Here is a 27546-nt window from a genome sequence, read left to right as displayed (position 1 = left end):
TAATGATGTACACAAAAGTTTTCAAAACTATGACAAAAACTATGAAATTTAAAACAAACAACTTTAAAAGTTGTTTGTTTTCATAATTACCTAACCTAGGACTTTGCGCAGCAGTGTTCTCCCTGAATTCAGACTTTCCAACATGTACATTTAGCTATAAAGGCCAAATTCAGGACAGAAGCCCAGTGGACAAAAGCCCTAGCTTCCTTATTAACCCACAAAACATATCTGACAGCCTAACAAGCATGATGTTAAATATTATTTGACAGGAATTCATATACTATGACTTTGTTTTCCATCTAAAAACTTGTCAGCAAAGCATATCCCAGTCTTTCAATCAGCTTTCCTCTCATAGGCATTTACATGTAAGTTTTCAAAAACAATATCACCAAAAAAGACTCTCTGACGTCTCTAATATTATTACTGAATGCTTTTCGTCGAGCAAATATAAGTTTATTATACCACTATATTTAATTTGTTTGGATGAAATATTTCAGCAAGGCATACAAATTATAGCTTACTGTGATTCACAGTATCACCTCGCAGCTGCTGTATTCATTTTGAGTCGGTTTACAGGCATCTTCTGCAACTTTATGTGTATGTTAAACTTTTGATTATTTAGAAATTCAAACCAAACACATTATAGTCCACAAGAAAATATTATTTTTTAATAATCTTAAAAAGAATAAAAAATTATTTTTGTTTCATGTGTTACTTCGTATTTTTTTTTTCTTTTATATGTCCTACATGGATGTATATGATAAATAAAACAAATCAGTGTTCTTAACCCTAAACTGAAAGCATTCTATATTAATTGTGTAAATTAAAATTTATATAATATTCCCCAAAATCGTAAAAAAAAGAAATGCTGGTTGCATGTTACTGAACATTTACACTCTGAAAGATTGCAAACAGACACGTTTTGTTTCTTTTGTTTTCTGAGGTTGAAACCATCACTGCTACAAGTATTTGTGTTTTCAGAATAATACAAAGGAATTCTAGCACAAGCTGCAATACAGCAATTGTTTACCATACTTGTAGACTTCTTCAGTTTTAATATAAGCCCCCAATGTAGGTCGAGCATTCTGTATAGGGCTAAGAGATATATTGCTCTTTCCGATGCAGTCAAAAATGGTTAGATTACATGGAAACTGAAAGAGTGAGAAGGGTTCGAGTAACTGCTAACATGTATTGAAATCTGAAACGTCACTTCAGGGAGAATGTTTCAAGTTTTCTTGAACAAGTAAACAACTTATGTCATTCACCATACACATTTAATACCGATCAAGGGGCTTATGTTTGCTGGGGGTTTTGCCTGGCGGTGTTTTGTCCACAGGGCTTTTGTCTGCGGGGGTTTTGTCCGTCCCCCATAACGGCCCACCATAATAATTCAAAACAAGCATTCAATGAATGCTGAACGGCGCAAACGGCCAAAAGAGCACCACAGACCGCTTATTGTCTTCAAGGCCCCACAAGCAGTGAGAACTGGGGCAATGTTTACATGACAATTGTCTGCTTGAAGACAACCAGTCTACGTATACATGTACCCACCAGTGAGAGGCAATATAGACGCATTCTCTCTTGATCAGAATAGGCCAGCCATTTTCCGTCAGATGAGATCGCAAAGCAGACGATTCTGTTGGAATTCTTTGTCATAAGCTGAAGAAGCTTAGTAGGGCCCTCTCTCAAGGGCAACACTTCACCATGCCTATCTGAAAACAAAAACAGACAATATGTTAACAAACTTAACTTCTAAAAATCAGTCAGTTTACAGATATTTTCATTTACAGAGGTAACCTTCAAGAATCATTAGAAAAAGCCATATTTTACTTTGTATTTGAGGAGGGCAACAGCCAACCACCTTGCATCCACTTCTTCTTTCTTTCCTTCATATTTTGTTTCATTTCAAAATTTTTTCCCATCTTTTCTTCCCGCCTCTTCCAGCTTTTTTCACTTCACTACAAATTTATATGTGTCTATATGCTCTGTCCAGCGCTTAATGAAAAACTTTTGGCTTAACTTCATTACAACTAGATAAACACATGTATAAATTTATAATTACATAACTTTCAGAAACACTTTGGCTTGTTTTAACAGTAAAACAACGGAGAGGGCCTCCATCCACATTATCGACGAATGTCACTTGTTATCTCGCTGCTGCCGCATCTAGTACTATTTTTATAGCTCTAACCACGGAACAGCGAGAAGGCACCATTCCACTCAATTCATTTATTTATTTATTTATTTGATTAGTGTTTTACACTGTACTCAAGAATATTTCACTTATACGACGGTGGCCAGCATTATGGTGGGAGGAAACCCACGACCATCTGCAGGTTGCTGGCAGACCTTCCCACATATGGCCGGAGAGGAAGCCAGCATGAGCTGGACTTGGACTCACAGCGACCGCATTGGTGAGAGGCACCCGGTCATTACGCTGCACTAGCGCGCTAAACAACTGAGCCACGGAGGCCCCCATTCCATTCGACCCGTAGTGATCAAATACTGACTAACCCTATTGACCCTGTATGTAATTCATAGATTCATATACACAAATTCGCCCAAAGGGTTGCACATCTATTTATTTGATTGTTGTTATCAACACCATTCTCAAGAAGCTATATCCTATACCAGAATCATGGGTGGGGGAAACTAGAATACCCCAAGTAAACCTGACCAACAACTTGTCGCTGACTAACTTTGTATTGTGTGACATGCACACCTGCAACTCATATTTCTGAAAGACAAGTGAAATTTGGAAAACTGTGCCAACGGTCCCATAAGTGCTGGCAATAGTTCCTTCCCACCAAGACCACAGGAATAATTTGAAATGATCAGCAGGGTACTCATTTAGAGGAAAATGTAAATTGAAACTCTAGCCCACACAATACCATTAAAATGCTCAGACATCAACATTATGAGGGTTTGTGTACCACTACCCTAGTTACCCAAACTTTTCCAAACCATCTGAAAGAGCAAGTTACAGTGCATTTTATGCACATTTTTAATTTGATTTTGGAGACACTACATTGGCTAGATTCAGAAAGCCTCACAAAAAAAAAAATTAATCAGTCAAGACAGAATAATGCCTTCAGAGTATGCTTAAGTAAACATCTCACAAACATGCGAAGAAGTTAAAGAGAAGCCAGCCTACCTGAGCTAGCCCTTGTACAGCCCAGTCTCCACACCTCCAGGTGTGTACTGTAATTCAGTACAACAAGATTGGCATTAGTTGCCACAGCAACCAGGGATTTCTGTCAAAGCAAAAAAAACCCTTGTTATGAATGCTAATATTTACTTATACACTTATATGCCTTTACTTAGTGCTTTATGCCATACTGAAGTATGTACATACATACGCTTGGATTTTTATGTCATACTTAACTTTTCAGTCGTGTCAAAATAAGGAGCCACATTAGGTGTGTGTACATACATGCAAACTGTATCTTTTTGTGACAAGGTAAGTCCATGCTGCCAAAAGTCATTGAAGTATCATGCTGAAGACACTAGACATGACACCACAACCAATCATACTATAATGACCATGGGCCAAACAGTCAAGTTTCCTTGCTCTAATTACCTCTCAGTGCCGATCTTAAAGGCTGCTGAAAAGGCAGGTGAGAGGTCAGCTGTAATGATCAAAATCTATTTTTTTCTCATCAATGCAGCTGACCTTGCCTCATCGATCAGCCTGTACTTTTGATGACATAGCACTACAAGGCAAATACAAATTCTAGCCTTAAAAATCAACGCAGGTGAAAGGTCAACTGTAATGATCAAGATCTATTTCTGTTCTCATCAATGCAGCTGACCTTGCCTCATCGATCAGCCTGTACTTTTGATAAAATAGCACTAACAGGCAAATGCAAATTCTAGCCTGAAAAAGTAGGTCAAAGCTAAAACTGTCTAAAATTGGTCCAGATGATCTCCAACTCTACATGTATATATAAATACCACAGACAGTAGACAAAACATAACTAAAATATGTGTAGATTGACAAATAGTATTTTTGACAGGCTTTCATATAATGTAGGTGTACAAGTATTGGTCAAAGCTGGACAAAGGTGTACAAGACAAAAAGGTTAAACATTTCTGCCTTGACATCCTTGATACATCATATCTCAGACCCATCTCCCACAGGTCGACAAGGGTTTGTTTCAGATTTAGACTTTCCACAAATGCTAACTTTGCTGATTCACACATACACTTACTTGAGGAATGGCTGGTATCTTTCTTGATTTGCAACCAGGCTTACGTTTTTCCAGATCGGTAAATGCAAGGTTGGTGTCGACACCTGTAATAAATCAGGACACAAACTAAATTATCATTCATATAGGAAGACTTTTTTTCTGATCCGCTATTCAAACGGGAATCCAAATATTATTTCAACACATTTCAATAAAATTTATCATTGAAGGCAAATTTATTTATTTGATTAATGTTTTTTGGGGTACTCAAGAATATTTCACTTAATATGACAGCGGCCACCATTTTGATAAAGGGAGCCCAGGGGAAACCCACGGACATCTGCAGGGTGCTGGCAGACGTTCCCACGTATAACCGGAGAGGAAGCCAGCTAGAGCTGGATTTGGAACTCAAAACCATTGTATTGGTTTGATTTGATTTGATACTCAAGAATATTTCACTTATACGACCGCAGCCAGCATTATGGTGGAAGGAAACCGGGCAGAGCCTGGTGGAAACCCATGATCATCCTCAGGTTGCTGACAGACCTTCCCAAGTATGGCTGGAGAGGAAGCCAACATGAGATGGACTTCAGCTCATAGCAACTGCACTGGTGAGAGACTCCTGGGTCATTACGCTGCCCTAGCGCGCTAACCAACTGAGCCACGGAGGCCCCCCATCATACTGGTGAGAGGTTCCTGGGTCACTGTGATGCAGTAGCACACTAACCACAGGTGCCTCCTGAAGAGAAGGAATTTAGGTCATACCGCAGGGAGTTGGTTCTAATCTTCTGCAAGGGATACAATATCCCACGGAGAATACTAGGGGCATACACCTACCTCCCGCGGAGCATTTTGTGACATCTCCAAGTGTGCATATTACAGTACCCATTATTGTGCGTGTACCTATAGGCCTATGTAGCTGATAAGCCTTCCAAGGTAAAGCAGCATTTAATGCAGAAACAAGCCAGAGTCTGTTTTCAAGGTGCGAAGGAGTACGCCCACGGCATGTACTTGCGAAATATATTTAAATGACAACAACTACTGAACATTAGAGATGTTTACAAAGTCAATGTGCACCTGGAAACAAACGAAGCTTTGCTGCCCAGTTCTGGAACCACAGAAGCCACAGATCGAGAATGTAGGTGATGCACACACGCTGTTTCAGTGGAATATGTGAGAGTGAAAAAAAATGTTTTACTTTCTGTGTTGTCAATGAGTATGCAAGGAGCAAATTAATTACCCTCCACGGAGGATTCATTTTTTGCAGAATCTCTGCAGAGGTTATCTGAAATGTCCTCGGAATCACCACAGGGGTTTCCATCATTTCCCACAGCCCCCCCGCAGAATCCCTGCTGATCCCCCACTGATCCTCCATGACAAATCCACAGGAAATGTTAACCTGGTAAGTGGTAGTAGTGTAAATTTTTTATAGATGTTTTTAGGAACAATGATGTCTGCACTTCTGATGCCATAAGGTGAAATGATTTTCCATTGAAAGCTACAAATAATTTACACACAAAGATTTCTGAACGTGAACAATGTTTTCTTACATAGATCTGTTATGTTTACCTGTTGGACAACCAACAATTCATCCACATCTGACATTGCTTTTTACAGAGCAAAAAGACACATGTTACTTGTGGAGAAGGAAGTGAGAAGACAAATTGTACTTTACCTCCAGAAATGATAAAGTGGCCAGCGTAAGCGAGACTGCGGACATCGTGTGTGTGTTGACAGTGCACTGTAGATCTTATCCAGGTCTTCCAGTCACTGTTAGGATTGGTGGAAACGTACTCAAACCTGGCCAGGGTAGGTTCTACACCACTGCTCAATACAGAATTCTCAGACTACAAAAGTAAAGTACAAAAAAACATTGTCTACTAACAGGGTTTAGCACAGGAACTTGTTTGCATCAATTTTAAACTGTACACAAGTGCACATTACAAAATATTACATTTCATACATCCTTTAAGGGGACATATCAAAAAAAGTTGACTCCTAAACTAACCACATTCCCACATTTTCTGGCAAGTGCAAATTAAGAGAATTATAAGGGGAAATCCACCCCTAGTCTAAACCCTCCGCCCGACGAGATAACATGCAAATGAGACAGGGCAAAGATTCCCACAATGCAAAGTTTATGTGTGAATTGGGGATGAAAACGATCTTCCTTTCTATCCATAATGTTCAACAAAGTAGTGGTAACTTCCAATGATCTGTTTGGCAGAACTAAAGTTACATGGTAGACCACATAATTACAACACAATAACTTGCCTGACATTTCAAGTTCGCTCCCTTTGTCTATACAACCAGGGGAAGTGGAAAAAAATCAGAGTTTCTAAATACAGCAACTTCAGTGAGTTGATAGTCAAAGGAAAATCCCCGATAAAACTGAATAACTGATTCTTCACTCAACGTTGGAGATATGTCAGTAGACATCCGAAAGTAAACTTTATGTAGATGTCTAAAATAACAGCACAATTTAACAATCAATCCCAAATGAAATATTTTTTAGCACTTACAACATCTTAAAATGCATGTATCAATATAAATATATGTATGTTTGGGGTTTAACGTAGTACTTAACAAGTTTTCATTCATATGACGACCAAGAGGCATTAGCTGTGCGTATATATATGTGTCTTCTTGTGGCAGGGCGAGTCCATGCCGCCAAAGTGCTGCCGCCAATGAAGTACGTGTAACTTGCCAAAGACACCAGGCATGATACCCCTACCCAGTCACATTATACTGACACCGGGCCAACCAGTCACGTTTCCTTGCTCTAACCTCTCAGTGCTAAGTGCCACGTGAGTCAGTTTGATCCAAGGGACTTTAAGGCGGGCACTTTAACCATTCGGCCACTGAAGCAGTCCATCCTAAAACGATGAAGCTAATAAGATGAAATTTCAAAAATAAATAAATAAATAAAACTGGGCAAAAAATGGTTATGTTACTTATTGATGTCACTTTAAAAGTTCTTTTTTTAAGGGGGTGATTTTTGGGGAAGGGGGAGTCTTTACCTCATTGACAGCTAGACAGAGGACATCAGCTTTGTGACTCTGGAAACTCTGAAAAAGAGAACGAAAGGCCACCTTTACTAATCAAACCCTAACATCTTCACATAACAAACAGTTACTTGACAGATTTATTTCATTAGGCAGTTTTCATAGTCGTCAAGAACATTTTCAGAGACACCAAGGTATTCTGGTCAGTCATAAATGGGTTAAATAAACTGTTAGCACCTTATTTTGAACAACCTATCAGGACTTGTGTCACTTGTTCCTGACAATCTGCTGGGCTGTTCAAACTACTTTGACGACATATTCTTCAATCAATCGGGCAGAATATCAGACTTATTTTTATCTATTTATTGCATTGGCATTCTACGCCATGCTCAAGATTATGTCATTTTTACACCAGCAGCCAGTATTATTGTGGGGGAAAAACCTGTCCTTAAATTCTAAGGGAAGAGCTCAAAAGTCAGGACGGACAGTCATCTGTTCCAGAACAGGTGGTCTCCAGTGTGTGGATATGCCATGAGCTACAGGATATGTCATGAGTTACAGGATATGCCATGAGTTACAGGATATGCCATGAGCTACAGGATATGCCATGAGCTACAGGATATGCCATGAGCTACAGGATATGCCATGAGTTACAGGATATGCCATGAGTTACAGGATATGCCATGAGCTACAGGATATGCCATGAGCTACAGGATATGACATGAGTTACAGGATATGCCATGAGCTACAGGATATGCCATGAGTTACAGGATATGCCATGAGCTACAGGATATGCCATGAGCTACAGGATATGCCTGCTGTGTTGTAGATCCGATCAACTGAACTGCTCCCCTTTCCATGGCCAGCAAGTTACCTCTCCGCTAAAGCATGAAGACTGGCTGCCACTTCATTCAGCTGCGAGGACAACAACTTTTGTTACAGTCTGTTCACATAACTGACCACTTTGCTCTATAAACTCCATTTATTAACCTAACATGTCTTACAGTTGCTTTTCTTCCCTGATTTAAATCAAAAGAAAAAATGTAGATCCCATCCGACCACAGATGAAGTTTATGATATCTCCAATGGTGGCAAAATCGCTTTAATACACCCAATTTAACCCTTTTTGTGTTGGTTTAATCCACTGAAATGCCTAAAATACAAGGTAATAAATATAATCAGTTTGTGTATGTATAAACTAATTAAATCTGTCACTGAAAGTTGTAAGTAATTCACTGTGGAGGTGCATGTGAATTCATTGAAGTCTTTCTGCTAGACTCTTAAGTGGAAGAAAACAAGATCACAAGTCACATCAAAGGATAATTCCCTCCCCGTTCAGGACAAACCAGACATTCTGTCCCAATTAGCCCAATCTAATTGCCTTCAGTAGATGACAATAAGGCTCAAAAAGGTGATTCTTTCCATACATACACAGGTGTCACACACAGTGAATAAATAAAACTCTGACTCAGGATTTAATTCAGTGTATGCTCGACAAGCTGGATGTACAGTCTGAATTCTTGAAGAAATGAAGGTGTTTTATTGAATCCCCACACATGTACTGTGGGCCTGCATGGTTTACAAGTGTTTCATCAGCCTTGAAGAAAATTTCTTCCTTACATGTATCCCAACGTTAAAACATTTCAAACAGTAGTCTGAATTTGCAGCTATTTCCTCCACCCCCATCTTTAAATATGTAGTATATCCGTATGCGATGATAGTATTGCGGTATAGCCCACACTAACCCCCCCCAAAAAGCCCCTTCAGTGCAGGCAACTGTGTGTGAACATTTCCTAATAAATTCAGACTGAGCTGCCAATCAACCATTATCCTCGCCAAAACCATACAGTTGTGATTTTTCTAAGGGGCGGGTCACTGAAATTAAATAATATAATTGGTCAGTGTTGAATTCTTTAAGCTGTCAGTTACAGACAAGTGACTGTGAGCTCTCAGGAAATGGTAGCATCTCATTTACAGTAATGCATTGTTTGCAACGTACTTGTTGCAATGTAGTAGTACAGCTGAAGCTTGTGATGGCTGTATATCTATGTGTGCATACATTTCCACACCTGCCAACACCATCTTCAGGTGTAACAAATCTCGCACATTTCAACCCAAGCTTGCAGTCTGAATGTTTCAGTCTGCAAATGCTTCCCTTTCACCTAAAAATTTTTTGACTGCTTGGTCGAACATCGGACATGCAAAATGTCTTGGACTTTAATCTCCATCGACTCAAAGAACAAAGTCCTAGCTTCAGATTTATCTCCTATGTGATTGCTTGTTTGAGACTGACTTGTCTCCTATCAAGCCACATCCCATGCAGGTGCCCGATCGTTTGGACCTGCCAGTTATGCCTACGTAGCCGGCAGGCTGTTCCTAGAGATTGGACAGGAATGGCACGGATCCTACATCGGCACGCCATCTTGTCCCATCTGCCGTTCCAACTTATGAGCTCTTCCCTAAATAACATTTTGTAAAAAAAATTTTTTCAGACATCCATCTAAAAGTAAATGCAATCAAATACAGTAGTTTAAAAATTCTGACAGGGCACAGAGTACAGTAGGACTTCTTTTACCTCCAGAGATAAGAGCTCCACTATTCTGATTGCTCCCGTTGGAGTATCAGACCAATAATGTATAACAACTCCTGCTTAATATTTACCCTGATTACTGTTCCTTGTTTCCCATTCCAGAATGAAGTCTTCCCCCGCGAGTCCCCACTGATGATGGTCATGTCACTGAAACAAAAGTAAACAGGGCATCCTTACCAACAGAGAGCACAATACCCAATGTATGAAATGGAGTTGGTTGCTATGGCAACATAAACCATGTATAACAGGCTTTGCTGTATGAGACAGGCAGGGGAGCAACCAATCGCTCTCAAGAAATCGAAAAAGAGAGTCATTTGCACCCCTTAAAATTCTGTTGTAGGCCTCCGAGGCTCTGTTGGTTAGCACCCTAGTGCAGCGTAATGACCCAGGAGTCTCTCACTAATGTGGTCACTGTGAGTTCAGCTCATGCTGGCTTCCTCTCCAGCCGTATGTGGGAAGGTCTGCCAGCAACCTGCGGATGGTCGTGGGTTTCCCCCGGGCTCTGCCCGGTTTCCTCCCACCATAATGATGGCCGTCGTCGTATAAGTGAAATATTCTTGAGTCCGGCGTAAAACACCAATCAAATAAATAAATAAATAAATAAACAAAATTCTGTTAAAATGACTGGTTTTCTGTGATACTTTTTGTTTGAATAAAGACAGTAAACATCTTAAGATGACTTGCACGGGCGTTTTAACCACCAAAAAAAAAACAAAAAATATTTAAAGCCTTTGTAAAGTTGTGGCGCAACTTAGATGAAATCAAGATTTAGGAGAGACTGTAATGAGTCACATGACCAACATAACGATCTCAAGTCATTAAACTGAATTGTTTATATATTCTGACGACAAGTTTTTAGTTCAGGCCCACTGCTGACATTAAGTTGGACATAACTGAATAAGAGAGAGACACAATGGAAGAATCTTTACTACACTCTGTGTCGGAATTAGAGGTACTAGTCTTTAGCATCTGAGTTAACAGACTCTCTAAGTCACCATTTCAACTGTGCATGTAACATGCTTTTTCTGGGTTTGGCAGCCCTCAGAGTGACTCTCAGCAAATATATCGGAGAAACTATACAGTAGGAGGTTTTCATAAAATATAGGAAAAATATGATAAAAATTCCTAAAAATACAGGAAAATATAGAAAACAAAGTTCTGTGACCAATGGATGAAGCATTATTTGACTGTCGTTTAATGTAATACTCAAGAATATTTAAATACTATGGCACTGAGTTTCATGGGTAAACAAAACCGGAAAGCCACCAAACTTTAGAAAGTTAGTGATAAACTTAATTGCCCATGTGTAACATAAAGATATGCACACTCGGCAGATGGAAGGCAAGTGACCTTCACCAAAAGTTAAATTTAGTGGTGAAAGTGTTACACGAAATTTAAATATTATCAGAAGTCCATTATCTAAAAGTATGTAACTTCCTGCTAGTTGCTACCAGACCTTCCCACATACGACCGGAGAGCTGGACTTGAACTCACACCGATCGCATCGGAGAGAGGCTCCTGGGTCATTGCGCGATGTTGGCATGCTAAGCCCCTTTAACATCTACCATTAACATTGAATACACACAAATTCTGAACATTTCATGTTCAATTTATGCAGCAAAATAACATGCACTTATGCAAATTATCTTTAAATATCTCTTTCTCTGAATCTTAGAAACTGAAAAGTGAATCTTATGATCATTCTACCCCAATGTTCACTGGGGTCTGCGTACAAATATACAATACATACTAAATAGAGACGGCATTTCAAACAATATCCAGTGTGTCACGCATAACAAACACCGGCGGGTACGTTTGCCTCCCTGGGTAATATCATTTCATGCTCTTTATGTATGCGCCTGGGTTCCACCCACCATAATGCTGGCCGCCGCCGTATAAGCGAAATATTCTTGAGCACGGCGTAAAACACCAATCAAATAAATAAACAAATAAATCTTTATGTATGCAAATATAAGAATTTGAGATTGTTTACTAGTTAGATTTGCTTCCATGATTTATATAAAGTTAACTACTGAAATTTCCTTCTGTGATAAAAGTGTTATTTTACACAGTTTATAGATATCCCTGTTCTTTCACCCGTGTGATGTTTTACAACCAGGCGTTATGATGTGGAAAAAGAAACATTTGTTTCAGTCTGAGCTCGGCGTTACGTCATAATACATGTACAGTTAACCTTTGCATTCCTATGTTATGCAACAAATAGACACGTCACACAGAAGCAGCTTTGAAATATCTAGGTCAACTGCTATGGCCTAAACTTGACGTTGATTGGATTATAATGCGTGAGTTCTGTGGAGGGAGGAAAAGAGAGCAGCAGCATGAAATATGTCGTTTTTGCCCCGTTTTCTTCATTTTTGGGGAGTAGAATCGACTTTAACACCTTCATCTTGGTCTTTGTTGTGTAACCTGATACCACTGAACCATGTTTCGTACCGAGTCGATTCCTCTGGATTTGACTCAGTACGAAACAAGGTTCAGCGTAATCGGGTTACACAACAAACACAGCAATGGCAGAGTTAAACCACACTCCACACTCACCTGATGATCACCACAGTCCACATTCACCCTGTGATCACCACAGTCCACACTCACCTTGTGATCACCACAGTCCACACTCACCCTGTGATCACCACAGTCCACACTCACCTAGTGATCACCACAGTCCACACTCACCCTGTGATCACCACAGTCCACAATTACCTTGTGATCACCACACTACACACTCACCTGATGATCACCACAGTCCACACTCACCTTGCGATTACCACAGTCCACACTCATCTGATGATCACCACAGGACACACTCACCTCATGATCACCACACTCCACACTCATCTGATGATCACCACAGTCCATAGTCACCTTGTGATCACCACACTCATCTGATGATCACCACAGGACACACTCACCTTGTGATCACCAAACTCCACACTCACCTTGTGATCACCACATTCCACACTGACCTGATGATCACCACAGGCCACACTCACCCTGTGATCACCACACTCCACACTCACCTTGTGATCACACTCCACACTCATCTGATGATCACCACAGGCCACACTCACCTTGTGATCACCACACTCCACACTCATCTGATGATCACCACACTCATCTGATGATCACCACAGTCCACACTCACCCTGTGATCACCACACTCCACACTCACCTTGTGATCACACTCCACACTCATCTGATGATCACCACAGGCCACACTCACCCTGTGATCACCACACTCCACACAATGGTCTCCTTGTGGTTCTCCTGCCTGGGTAGAGTCAGGCGCTGTATGGCGTGTCCTGAATTCACGCTCCACACCCTGATGTTGTCAATTCCCCCTGTCACAATGACTTCCTCATTCACGTGCCATGACAATGACAGTATACGACCTGAAATATCGAGTTTGCAAAAAGTCATCATGTGCTCCTTTAATGCATTTTGTCTTTTCTAAATCAAAGGAATCAAGAGGCATATTCCGTTTATTAGGTATGGGAGACATAAAATGGGGGGCCATGCTTGTTTCTCGTCTTTTCAGCATTCCCTCAAGGAGACACAGTTTCTTTCAAAATCTCAAGTGGTGGTGGTGGGAGGGTGTGTGTCAGATAGGCTACTCACTATACCCGGCCTGCTGAGTTAAGTTTTACTTCAAATGTCTGACATCATGACTGACTCGGGTATGAGGTACAATGTGACCATGGCAACCACTGTAGTCATGGCAATGGAAATAGTTGGAAACAACAAACTGTTTCATGGTTGTTTTCAAGGCTACCCAGGCACCAAACTAGAAAAAAACAAAGTTTACCATTTCTTTTATACTGTGAAATTGATCTCTTACAACGTAACAACCTACATGAGAAGGTCTGTCAGCATTCATAGGATGGTTGTGGGCTTTCCCGGACCCTGCCTGGTTTCCTCCCACCATATTGCTGGGCATCGTTGTATAAGAGAAATATTCTTGAGTAGGGCTTAAAACACCAATCAAATAAATAAACAAATGCAATGTAACAAAACTTTTCAAAAAGGTTATGAGAAACAGCATGGTCTTAATAAGAAACTCACTACAAATAACTTTTACCTTCCTGTCTGTCAAAAGCTTTCTCATAGGTCAATAATTCACCAGTCAGATCAAACAACACAATACAGCCATATTCTGTGCCAGCCTACAACAACATTTTATTTAAATTGACTCTCATCTTTAATAAACAATGAACCAACCTAATTGATCATTTCAAAAATTTAAATACAACCAGGAGAAAATCTTTAATATGAATACAAACACAGGTCCATTTAGACTTCCACAGACAGATCACGAGAGTGTGAATAAAATATACTTCCAAAAAAAAGGCACTGTACATCTAAGTTTGCAGAATTTTGAAACGTTTGAACGAACATTAAAAACTATAAAAATACATCCTACATTAATATTCGCTATAGGCAAACCTCCAATTATGCACTGACAATAAATGAAGTGTTACAGGAAGTACATGCACCATGTGACTTTTGCCCCTTGGTGAGTATTTCACAGCATTGCATGCTCTGATTTGCCAGTTTTGTGTGTCAATGGAGTGAGTGAGTGAGTGCTTGGGGTTTAACGTCGTACTCAACAATTTTTCAGTCATAAGACGATGAAGGAATCCTTAGGGTGCATGTAATGTGCCTCCTTGTTGCAGGACGGATTTCCACCGCTCTTTTATTTTGTGCTGCTTCACTGAGACGACTTACTGAAGGCAAGTAAGCCGCCCCGCCCGAGCCATTATACTGATACGGGTCAACCAGTTGTTGCACTATCCCCTTCATGCTGAACGCCAAGCGAGGAAGTTACAACTTCCTCTTTTAGAGTCTTAGGTGTGACTCGATCAAGGATTGATCCTGGATCTACTGGTCCCGAAGCGGACTCTCTACCAACTGTGCTATCCGTGCCGGTTGTGTGTCAATGGAAAATCACACTTCAACTATTGCAAAAGTTCACCCAGTCAGTGTTAAAGGCATTACAATGTTATGCCAAGACTGTTGTTAAACTAACGTAATCAGGCGGCTGGTATGCTCGCCGCAGGATTAGTACAACAGGAGGTCACGCGGTGGATGTATTGTTACAGAAACAGTGGTGCTTGTCCGACGCCAAAGGATTTCTCAGGGTATAAGGGGTTGTTTGTGTTCTGGACGTCCATGGGTAATGACGCCTGTACAAGATCAATGGGTTTATCACACCTCAGAAACAGACGTCAAACAGCCGTAAAAACTGCTTGAAACATTTCAGACCATCGTCACATAAACCTGTAAACCGTAAGAAATCGTCTCCAGGAGATTAGGTAGTGAGCATGTGGTCACGTAAAGTCTGCCACTAAATACGTACAGGATGAAGACAATAGGGCTCAGGTATCACAGAAAAATATTCGAAACATTTATTTTGAAAGACAAGAAGATAGAGTTCAGTGTTCGGGATATGGCACTGATGAGCAGTTCACTCTGAATAGCCAGGTTGAAGACCTCATAAACTTGGCCATTGTGGGTAGACAAAAATAAATGCAAAAAACTGGATTTTGAAGCTATTTTAAGGGTTAAATTGAATCATTTTGCACTTGGTGCACGCATTTGTGCGGCAGGCAACTCAGAATGGTTATTCATGTGACATAGCCTATGTGGTGGGCAGAAGACCGATACTTGTCAGGGCGAGCCAGCAAGAAAATCATCTCGGGAGACCAACACAAAGATACCGACATTGTGACGTCGCATTATGTTTCCTCAGTGAATTCAGATTTATTACGAAAATATCTTTTCCAACACCTGCAGGAAAGAGTTTGTTCCAAATGAGAAGGCCCTGCTATGTTTGATATATTCCCTAATGTCAGTACAGTCAGCTAGGCCTAATGCTGACACCCATGCAGACGAGAGACGCAGACCTGCTGAGATTTCCCTGACTGTGACTGACATATTTAAAGAAATGTTTGTGAAGGAACAAGCCTGAAACTCTTTAGTTCAGCATTTTAAGCTTTTGATTGTATTTTTCTAATGGCCCCACTGTTTAATACTGATGGTACAAGGGAACTTTTAAGTTTAGTGAGGTCATGCTAGTTGGCTATAACATGGCAAAATGGCGTCACCAAATGAGTGGCATTTGCTATTTATACCATTGATAAGCACTTCAAGAATTTTTTCAATTATTCTTAGAACACCTCTGGAAAACTGCATAACTTTTATCCAGTGATGTTACAAGTAATATGTGTAGGAATTTTAAGATCCAGTTTTGTGTGGTAAGTGTTGATAATAAATGTATGAGCGGAGGACAATTCTTACAGCCAGTTTAGTGTTCGATGAATTTCTGGTCAGACACCACACCGCTCCAGCATTGGAGGACACAAATGTCTGCAAACACAAAACATGGGCAATCATTATTTATTTATTTGATCAGTGTTTTACGCCGTACTCAAGAATATTTCACTGATACGATGGCGGCCAGCATTATGGTGGGAGGAAACCAGGCAGAGCCCGGAGGAAACCCACGACCATCCGCAGGTTGCTGCAGACCTTCCCACTTACGGCCGGCGAGGAAGCCAACATATCGTACACATATTGCAATGTTTCACTATAGAACCAAGTGAATTACATGTACTGGGGATAAATCAAAGGTGCAGCCAAAATAAGTTAGGTCCAACACTGTTTGATATATTTTAACAGCCAAATAAGGATAAAATTTTCTCACATCATTCCTGAAATTGAGTCCACAAGATGTATCAACGATTATCCTATACATGTAGTAGCAGTTTAATGAGATTGCGGTGAACCTCGTTAAATTTGGAACATTAAATAAGTTAGAAAAAAAAACACATTAAACCAGATTTTTGAATGGTAAGTATTCTTTTTATCACATATCTGGCAAATATCTTGGGAAATATAAACTGTTATATGGGGAGGTAACTTATCTTTGTTGCAGTGTTTATTTGTATGTGTAGCAATACAGTGATAAATAACTGCTATAATGCAAATTATCTTCATAAAAATTATCTACAATTTATTACAACCGAAACATGCAAGTACACATGGCCTTAGCCCCAGGTGGCTACTTCAACTCCTCTCTTTGCATTGAGCTGGCAGAGTATCGTAGCCACAGGGGTAACCAATGGTAACCCATACACTTCATGCCATGTCCGACAAGTTCTTTCTAAACAATGGCTGCAGTCCAAAAGTGGTGTCAACTTTTACCTCTCTTTCCTCAGCTTGCCCCCACATGCAACATCCCAGGTATATTCCAGTCAGTAATGGGACACTAGACCCGTACTCACGACACAGCAAACCATTTTTATTCAAGGCGGCCATTAGGCTTGTCTTTACAGGTTTAATGCTTATGTGCCATCGAGGAACAATAACTTTTTTAAGTCCCATAACTGTGGCGAAGCAGAATAGCTGCTGCTTTTGCGATGACTGCGAGGTGAGCTTGGGTCTTGTGGGTCCTTACCAAATGGAATATATGTGAGATGTTATGTGTGCGGGCGAGCTGAGAGGTAAGACCCCAAAGTTAACAGCAGTTTTAGACCACATCCATTGTTTAGAAAGAACTTATCGTTGATAGCGTGAATCGGTGTATGGTTTGCTATTGGTTGCCCTCGTGGCTATAATAGTATCCACCTGGGGCCCATATGGCCCATGTCTCTAAATCACTGAATAAAATCAATTTTATGAATACTAAAATCCAATGCATTTCAGACATTTTTCAAAACATCAAATACTTTACTTCAGAGTGTTCACAAGCCTGTCCGCAAAATGACCGCCCACCATGGTCATTACCAATTTTTCACAAGTTGGTTAATAATGGAATGTTCCTATAATGCTATTTGGGGCCCTTACAGTATTTCCTATTTTCCTAAATCAAATCTAAGTTACACGTCAAAAATTAATAGTGTGGAAAGGCATTTCTGAAGGCAGTGATTCCTAGACACTGTAATACAAGCATTACCCACTTCTGTCTTGTAGCTGTGCATCCTTGTCATTAAAAACATCCTTTCCAACTGTTTGAAAATTTCTCACATCCATGACTATTCTGTGTGTGTTAAATTCACTTCGACATAAAACTCCAGTAATGACCGCAATGATTTTGTGTTGGGGTTTGCATGTTTAAATCCAAAAATGCAAATTTTTTAAGACTTTGGTTCACCTTTGATTGTAATTTACACAAGTCATATTCGACCACATCTCCACTGAGTCCTGCTGTAAAGAGTCGCTGTCCACTCCACACTACGGCCTCCACTGACTGCTCTTCATGGCCAACTATTACCTAAAACGTGAGAATATACACATCAACATGGTCAACCAACTACAGTGTTTGACAGATACACATTTAGTCTTCTTCAAAGACTTATTATCTAAAACATGAGAATATACACATCAACATGGTCAGCAAACTACAGTGTCTGACAGATACACATTTAGTCTTGTTCAAAGACTTATTACCTAACATGTGAGAATATACACATCAACATGGTCAACCAACTACAGTGTCTGACAGATACACATTTAGTCTTCTTCAAAGACTTATTACCTAAAACGTGAGAATATACACATCAACATGGTCAACCAACTACAGTGTCTGACAGATACACATTTAGTCTTCTTCAAAGACTTATTACCTAACATGTGAGAATATACACATCAACATGGTCAACCAACTACAGTGTCTGACAGATACACATTTAGTCTTCTTCAAAGACTTATTACCTAACATTTAAGAATATACACACCAACATGGTCAACCAACTACAGTGTCTGACAGATAGACATTTAGTCTTGTTCAAAACTTAATACCTAAAATGGACACAGACCCCCATTACAACTTCCGTTTTTCGGTAGGGACGATTGTAGTTCTGTGAATTTTAGGGTATAAAGTCTTTTTTGGCTCCAAGGCGTCCATTTTTGGTGCACAGGTGCATGTTTGGTATTAAAATGCTGGAAACTGTCTAAACTTTGAGGAGGTATGAGCTTTATTGATGAAAGTTTGAAATTCTGGGTGAGAGGACACAAGGTGTGAGGTAGTGATGAGGCTGCGAGTGACATCCCCTTGGCGTTGCTAGGCACGCCTCCCAGCTGCCTGCATGGAAAGGTCCAGATTTTGACGGTCAACCTATGTCAAGATTTTTATGGCTTGTTTCTCCCAGGTTGGGCCAGGTATGCACCAAAGCTTATTGGCCACGGAATGTTTGGGACTGAGCCACAGCGTTAGACGTTAACACTGTCGCTTATGGAAAATTAATGGGGGTCCGAGGCCAAATGTGAGAATATACACATCAACAGGTCAGCAAACTACAGTGTCTGACAGATAGACATTTAGTCTTCTTCAAAGAGTTATTACCTAAAATGTGAGAATATACATATCAACAGGTCAGCAAACTACAGTGTCTGACAGATACACATTTAGTCTTCAAAGAGTTATTACCTAAAATGTGAGAATATACACATCAACAGGTCAGCAAACTACAGTGTCTGACAGATACACATTTAGTCTTCTTCAAAGAGTTATTACCTAAAACGTGAGAATATACACATCAACATGGTCAGCAAACTACAGTGTCTGACAGATACACATTTAGTCTTGTTCAAAGACTTATTACCTAACATGTGAGAATATACACATCAACATGGTCAACCAACTACAGTGTCTGACAGATACACATTTAGTCTTCTTCAAAGACTTATTACCTAAAACGTGAGAATATACACATCAACATGGTCAACCAACTACAGTGTCTGACAGATACACATTTAGTCTTCTTCAAAGACTTATTACCTAACATGTGAGAATATACACATCAACATGGTCAACCAACTACAGTGTCTGACAGATACACATTTAGTCTTCTTCAAAGACTTATTACCTAACATTTAAGAATATACACACCAACATGGTCAACCAACTACAGTGTCTGACAGATAGACATTTAGTCTTGTTCAAAACTTAATACCTAAAATGGACACAGACCCCCATTACAACTTCCGTTTTTCGGTAGGGACGATTGTAGTTCTGTGAATTTTAGGGTATAAAGTCTTTTTTGGCTCCAAGGCGTCCATTTTTGGTGCACAGGTGCATGTTTGGTATTAAAATGCTGGAAACTGTCTAAACTTTGAGGAGGTATGAGCTTTATTGATGAAAGTTTGAAATTCTGGGTGAGAGGACACAAGGTGTGAGGTAGTGATGAGGCTGCGAGTGACATCCCCTTGGCGTTGCTAGGCACGCCTCCCAGCTGCCTGCATGGAAAGGTCCAGATTTTGACGGTCAACCTATGTCAAGATTTTTATGGCTTGTTTCTCCCAGGTTGGGCCAGGTATGCACCAAAGCTTATTGGCCACGGAATGTTTGGGACTGAGCCACAGCGTTAGACGTTAACACTGTCGCTTATGGAAAATTAATGGGGGTCCGAGGCCAAATGTGAGAATATACACATCAACAGGTCAGCAAACTACAGTGTCTGACAGATAGACATTTAGTCTTCTTCAAAGAGTTATTACCTAAAATGTGAGAATATACATATCAACAGGTCAGCAAACTACAGTGTCTGACAGATACACATTTAGTCTTCAAAGAGTTATTACCTAAAATGTGAGAATATACACATCAACAGGTCAGCAAACTACAGTGTCTGACAGATACACATTTAGTCTTCTTCAAAGAGTTATTACCTAAAACGTGAGAATATACACATCAACATGGTCAACCAACTACAGTGTCTGACAGATACACATTTAGTCTTCTTCAAAGAGTTATTACCTAAAATGTGAGAATATACACATCAACATGGTCAACCAACTACAGTGTCTGACAGATAGACATTTAGTCTTGTTCAAAGACTTATTACCTAACATGTGAGAATATACACACCAACATGGTCAACCAACTACAGTGTCTGACAGATACACATTTAGTCTTCTTCAAAGAGTTATTACCTAAAATGTGAGAATATACACATCAACAGGTCAGCAAACTACAGTGTCTGACAGATAGACATTTAGTCTTCTTCAAAGAGTTATTACCTAAAATGTGAGAATATGCATAGCATCATCAAATCTGTCAGTTCTTTGCTTTAGCAGAAAATGTTATCAAGCTGTGCCTTGAGGCTACAGGTACACGACTGTATGTATTGTAGGTAGTAAAAACTGTCATAATTGAGAGGCACAACCTGAAATTTTCCTGACTTCCAAACATGACAAAAGCCAAAGATTCAAAGTATCTCTACTTCCACCAACCTTCTCCTGGAACCATTTGTCTTCTATACTCCATATTTCCAACGTTCCGTCTGACCTAGAAAGAAGAGATGCATTAGTAATTCATAGTTTCAAGCATCTGAGCTCATCTCGAGAAGCAGACAGTGATAAATAACACAAAGCAAAATGCTGATTTCTTAAGGCTTCAGGCATAGCTTAAGCATCCATTGAGGAGTCTCTCACCAATGCGGACTTTGTGAGTTCAAGTCCAGCTGGACGTGGGAAGGTCTGTCAGCAACCTGCGGATGGTCATTGGTTTCTTCCGGGCTCTGCTCGGTTTCCACCCACCATAATGCTGACCGCCGTCGTATAAGTGAAATATTCTTAAGTACGGCGTAAAACACCAATCAAATGAATAAATAAACAAACATCCATTGTTTTTGTTCTGGGCTATACTAAAGTTCTCTAACTATTCAAAAGTCTCTCACATATGCTTAACCAGGGCAAAACTAATTTACACTTCTTCATTAACGTGACTTGTTACAGCGCGAGATTCGTTAATCTGTCCCTCGTTTTTGACAACGCTGTTGTTGAATGCATCTGAACATAAACATATAAAGTACTCTTTCAAAAATGAAAGCCCTCCTACATTTTATCTTATTTTCAGAACACACTGTATTGTGTGTTTATTCATGGAAGTATTTGGTATTACATGTTGATTTTACTTTACGGTGAATAATTAACGACTTTGATTTGACATGTGGTGGTACGGCTCCTCCTCAATACACCGCAGACATTCGTTTTACTTGTTCCAATACGTTCACTCGCTTACTCACGTTGAAAACATCGCGGAAATAACGCGGAGATGATACAAAACTCTGCTTCCAAAACCAGATTTTGTTGACATTCACAATTTACATGTATGTATGCTGTGCACATTGTTCAGTTGTCTTACATACTACAATTTCAGGTTTTTATCAGCCATATTTCTTTGAACGTCATTCATTTCACTATAATACCTTCCCATGTTATCTTACACCCTTTCGTCGACTTACTGCGGTCTTTTACGAATGAAGTGACCAGACGACTGTGGTCGGGAATAGTAGGCACACAACAACCATTTGCGTAAAGCCCAGCTTCCTACTGCCCTGTAGGCTTTGTAATCACCCTTGCTTTACTGCACATATACAGTGAAAGTCTCCAGAAACCTACTATTTCAAAAGACAATGACATTGTAGCCTGCATACTTCTGCCAGGGGATTTTCAGCCAATCACTGATCATCCCATGGCTTGATTAAATGAAGCCGCAATAGTGGGCTCCGGTTCTACAAAATACTAGTGAACTGCAGGTTTCATTTTTTTACTCTATGACTTTATGACCTCTTTTTAAATCATATTATGAAATAGTTCATTTGGTATAATAAAAAGAAAACAAAAGCGATATTTTCAATTTATTAAGGGCCTTTGGGGCTTTGTTCTTGGCACTGGATATTGCATGCTACCAACAATTAAGTGATTTGTCTGCCATGTTGAAATTTTGGAAGTTGGACAAAGCCTCAAATCTAATTTTAATTACAAAGTGTAAGCAGAGTATAAACATGTGCATTTATATTTTGAAAAAATCGTTCACATAAACAGACAAACACGACAAGTGGTCTAAACTTAGAGTTATAGTTTGGTTTTTATCCTGCAATTAGAGCAGCAGAAACAAGGACAGACCACGTGAAAACAAAGGTGAAGTCCCATATCTGTTACATGGCAGTCAGAACATTTATTACTTTGTTTCTTGATTCAGTTTCCACCTATCTGCAAATAAAACAATAACTCAGGGCTCAGAGGAATTCAGTTGTTAGTAAAAATTCCATTTCTGGTACTCTTTACTGTCATTCAAAATGGCCGTTAGTGTAAAGTGCACTATAAACATGCTTGAGCCCAAAGTCCTAAAACGTACTGTAAATTACTGGAAGAGATCAACTTCTCATCTATGAACACCTAAATGTCACTATTCTGACATTTCTGGGTGCAAATTACTTCCAATCAGCTGTTTTGTCTTTTTGGTTAAAATGTGTTTTGCTACTGAGCTCAAAAATTGTCAACATGGCTGCCCTTGACAAAAGGAATACAGCACTTACTCCTTCAACTTGAGTGATTCTCATGATTCAAGCCTCTGGAGATTTCTCCCTGAAGACCTTGGGCTTCATGAGACTGAGTATAAACAAATGTCGAGTAATCTCTCTCCTGACAGTTCTACCACATTAAGAAATACTCAGAGATACATCAACAGTGTCATGATCACATTAAGTACTCCAGGAAACACAGCGTCCAACCAGCCAGCCTCGTGTACCTTAACAATTGTGTCAACCCATGAATGTGTCAACAAGCACGCATCCTCAGCTACATGTGAGTGTACTGAAGAAAATTGCTTGTGCAAACTGTTTCACTGAGCTGTTAGAATGCAAGGCTTTCTTTGAGAAAGTGGTCCAGAGACTAAACAAGCAAGTCCCAGAACTTAAAGACACTCTACAGAAAGTCAGGCCAGTCACAAAAGAATGTGCCATCAAAGCGGAGCTGGACAAAGTAGAAAGTGACACTAAAGGGTGAAGAAAAACAGGTGAAGAAAACTCAACAGCACAATACTTCAGTGATCATTGGGAATAGGGTGAAGAAAACTCAACAGCACAATACTTCAGTGATCAATGGGAATAGGGTGAAGAAAAACAGGTGAAGAAAACTCAACAGCACAATACTTCAGTGATCAATGGGAATAGGGTGAAGAAAACTCAACAGCACAATACTTCAGTGATCATTGGGAATAGCGTGAAGAAAAACAGGTGAAGAAAACAACAGCACAATACTTCAGTGATCAATGGGAATAGGGTGAAGAAAAACAGGTGAAGAAAACTCAACAGCACAATACTTCAGTGATCAATGGGAATAGGGTGAAGAAAACTCAACAGCCAAATTAGCGCTTGACAAGTTCTGGGCAAGTTACTGTACAACAAATTACAGCTAAGATAATGGAAACGAACACACCAAGCTTAATGACTGAAATTTTGACTTAAATCGTTGATCCCTAAAGAGCGAAAATTGGTGAGCACAGATGTGAAAGAATTCAAAAGAATCATCTTTAAGGTTGGAACAAACGACTGCAGAACAGATACAACTCCTGAGGAAACAGCTTGTGATTATGAGCACCTGATGACTTACATGTATGAAGAATGAGTCCATCATGTCCTCCATCATTAATACCCTGTAATTCATGCTGGGTGTGTGTTACCCCACAGCCAATGAGAGTCGTTAAAACTGCCGGATTGTTCCTGTAAACTCGGAACCTACATCCAACATTCCGGTTTCCCGATCGTCAAGCGGAAAACAAACTGTACTGTTCGCTACCTTCTGTATGAAATGTACGAACTGCACTTCGGCGGTTTCTGACAGCAATTCTCCTCCTAACACAGAAGATTTCAGCACTAGTTCTTAGGCATAATGGAATCGCCCACAGTGGAATTTGGTGCAGACTTTATTTATAACTTATGAACTTAAGGTACATATTAGAATTTTTTTAGGGCATGCACCTGCGAGGAAATGCATACTCTTTTCAATGGTATTTCATAATTAAGTTTTCTTCTCCTTTAAAGCTTATACGAATCATGGCTGTTCAAAAATTTCACAGGGGCCACTATAACTTGAGAAATTCACAGCACATGGTCAGGTACATAGATTATCTATAGCACAGGTAATTCGGTACACTTCCCACTTACCTGGAGACTGCTACCCTGTTCGTGTCTTTCTGGTAGGCAATGCAGTGGATGGCTTTGGGCTGATATTCAAAAAATCTAACACGGTGAACACGGAAGTTTGCCATTCTAATTCAGTTCATCTGTAATGCAGCAAGAAAAAAAAAAGAATTTGTTTATTCGACTATTTGAAAATATGAACATATATCCTGGTTTCTGACTTGTTTCAATGGCATTTAGAAGTTGAGTTGGACAACAAAACGAATGTATGGATAACAACTTCTAATTATTCAGTGAGCGACATTTCGGTATCGGTACTAATACCGCTACATATCCTGGTTAACAATGACTGGAGCTGCCAGCAGAAAACCAACACCCTCACAAGCTATTTTTAGTTGTTTTTTACTGCAACAGTGAATACTCCAAAAAGTTTCAATACTGCCTAGTGTACATATCTGTAGGTTTCAGTGCTTCAGTAACTTGCCCAAAGTTGGTGGTTTATCCTGGGTACTCTGGGTTCCTCCATCCATAATTATCTCCCTTACATGAGTTAATGAGTGCTAGACTCAACTTGAGAGCCACTTTATTATAAACTAATACAAGCTCCAAATTAATGTCTCCAAAAATAGCAAGCGGCAAAACACAAGCTCACAAAGTGCTATGTTCAGAAAATGGAGTACAAATGACGAATGTCGTGAAAGTCTCCAAACCTGGTAAAATCCTTCACAGTAAATATGACTGCCCTCAAATGGACTTAAGTATATGACTGCAAGCTTCACAGCTGTGTAGTTCACATTTATAGACTAACACAAATAAAATTCTGGATGGTTTGATAGAAAACATGCTTACAACATCAATACATATTTCCAGAATGTATAATTACATCATACTCTCAGTTCCTCGGGAGGCCTCTTAAATTAATACTTTTACAGCCTCTTCTTTCAAAGCTGACATGGATACCTTGTCTATTTGGTTTTACCCCATTACCAATTTATCATGGTTTGGATGATATTCTCCTCATAAGCTGCTGTCGTTGAGAAGTAGGTAGACAGTCTTTGAACAGGAACAAAAGACATGGAGATATAACTCTAGTATCAAATCAGAACTTTAAAATAAAGCGTTATATTGTATAGGACCACATTGGTGAGAGTGAGTGCTTGGGGTTTGACATCGTACATAACAATTTTTCAGACATATGACGCAGAGTCCTTAAAGTGCATATTGCAGGAAGAATTTCCACCGCTCTTTTATGTAGTGCTGCTTCACTGAGATGACTTACCGAAGGCAAGTAAGCCATTATACTGACACGGGTCAACCAGTTGCACTATTCCCTTAATGAACTCCGAGCAAGGGAGCTACAACTTTGTTGTTAAAGGTCTTAGGTATGACCCGACAGTGGTGTAACTCAACATGTCTGCACGCCAAATGGTGACAAAAATTGCTGAGGGCATGTTATATGCTCGTGTAGACTGCTTGATCGGGAAGACACTGTTTCTCGATGCCCATTTTCTCCTTTAAATACAAATTTCTTTTCTACAAATAAATTCAACTTGCAATGTCCAGTGGATGTCCAGCGTTATCCTTTCACTATTCTGTTGTTGTTAACTCGACAAATGTGCCTATGCCTCACAACAGTTTCGCCACTGGGTGAGGAAGTTTTGTGTGCTCTCCGTGACTCGGCTCCTTGCAGTATGGTAACCACGATGCATACATCCTGTACGAGAAGCCCAGAACAGGCTAGTTGGTATTTTTAAGGTCAAATCCATTGCTAACGAGAAGATGCAAAATTATTCGAAAAATCCAAACAAAGGTAAAGCTATGGGTTCTCTATCATCTGATCACAATAGGTTGTATGACTGTGTTTAATTAAATTAAACCTTGAGCTCTGTTTTTTTAACAATTTCTGATAGCGTGAAGTACTTAATTTTCGCGTGGAACTAATTTTTGCGGATTTGGCGGTCAATTATTTACCACGAAAAATAAGTCCAGCAAAAAAAATATCCAGTTTTGAATCATATACTACAGGTAATAGTAATAATGAAGTGAAATCTTTGCCAGGCTGACATTCTAATGAATGCTGCTCTGATACACACTGTCCCATTGGCTGTATCTCTCCAGTGGTCCAATGAGCGAGCTTCTAACAAACTGTGAAGTGTGTACAACAACACAATGGCCGTTTGACAGCTACGGCAATGTTTGCGGTTTCTGACCTGCTACAGAGGACGATTAAAATCGAAAACAATGCAAAACGTACCGTGTTGCTTGATAAAGAATGAGTGACTGGCGCAGATAGTGGTGAATTCATATGTTTTACATTGAACTGCTCAAAAGGTGACAGGTCACTCTGCCAGGTGTTTTAAAGTACTCATCAATGGTTTTCTTGATTACTCCAGTACTGTTCAATCAATTTCAGACTAGTTACATACAGAAAACCTGAAAAAGTGTTGACTTTTTCCTTTTCAATATCATTGTGTGCATGCGCGATGCATTTGGTGCTTCCCAAATCCAGATTGTACCCGAGGCCACAGACAGAAAACATGAATAACAAAGCAAATATGCACACTGATATCCGCAAGAACCTTTAGAACTGACTGACTCGATAAATTGTTCTTTTCTATTCTTCATCAATGATGACCAATGAAATCGCTAGTTGTCATTTAAGACTGTTTTTGTTGCCTTGTCTTGTTAGGTTGATTTCAATATTGTTCTGAGATTTAATTATGCTCAACTTGCCATGACAGCGCAAAGTTATTTTGACGAGGGAAAAGGAAATATTTCTGTGGATTTCAACAACATTTCGACTCAGGAATGGATTTATA

At 39.7% G+C, this 27546-nt stretch overlaps 1 protein-coding gene across 2 annotated transcripts in view; it reads right to left on the bottom strand.

Moving 5' to 3' along the window:
* Positions 1 to 27546, bottom strand: part of LOC135465741 (U3 small nucleolar RNA-associated protein 4 homolog) — a 43472-nt gene that overhangs the window by 12485 nt on the left and 3441 nt on the right. For both annotated transcript variants that reach the window (XM_064743066.1, XM_064743067.1), the window contains exons 3-14: positions 24752 to 24870; positions 21033 to 21087; positions 17953 to 18072; positions 16098 to 16166; positions 13879 to 13963; positions 13024 to 13192; positions 9854 to 9929; positions 7208 to 7255; positions 5863 to 6034; positions 4212 to 4294; positions 3155 to 3254; positions 1552 to 1712 (exon numbers count right to left, since the gene is read on the bottom strand). In XM_064743066.1, the coding sequence (XP_064599136.1) occupies positions 1552 to 1712; positions 3155 to 3254; positions 4212 to 4294; positions 5863 to 6034; positions 7208 to 7255; positions 9854 to 9929; positions 13024 to 13192; positions 13879 to 13963; positions 16098 to 16166; positions 17953 to 18072; positions 21033 to 21087; positions 24752 to 24855 (1242 nt within the window). In that variant the 5' untranslated portion in view covers positions 24856 to 24870. The remainder of the gene's footprint in view (positions 1 to 1551; positions 1713 to 3154; positions 3255 to 4211; positions 4295 to 5862; positions 6035 to 7207; positions 7256 to 9853; positions 9930 to 13023; positions 13193 to 13878; positions 13964 to 16097; positions 16167 to 17952; positions 18073 to 21032; positions 21088 to 24751; positions 24871 to 27546) is intronic.

The sequence above is a fragment of the Liolophura sinensis genome, chromosome 5 (genome assembly GCF_032854445.1).
Source record: "Liolophura sinensis isolate JHLJ2023 chromosome 5, CUHK_Ljap_v2, whole genome shotgun sequence".
NCBI lineage: Eukaryota > Metazoa > Mollusca > Polyplacophora > Chitonida > Chitonidae > Liolophura > Liolophura sinensis.
This window is presented reverse-complemented; position numbering and strand designations above follow the sequence as displayed.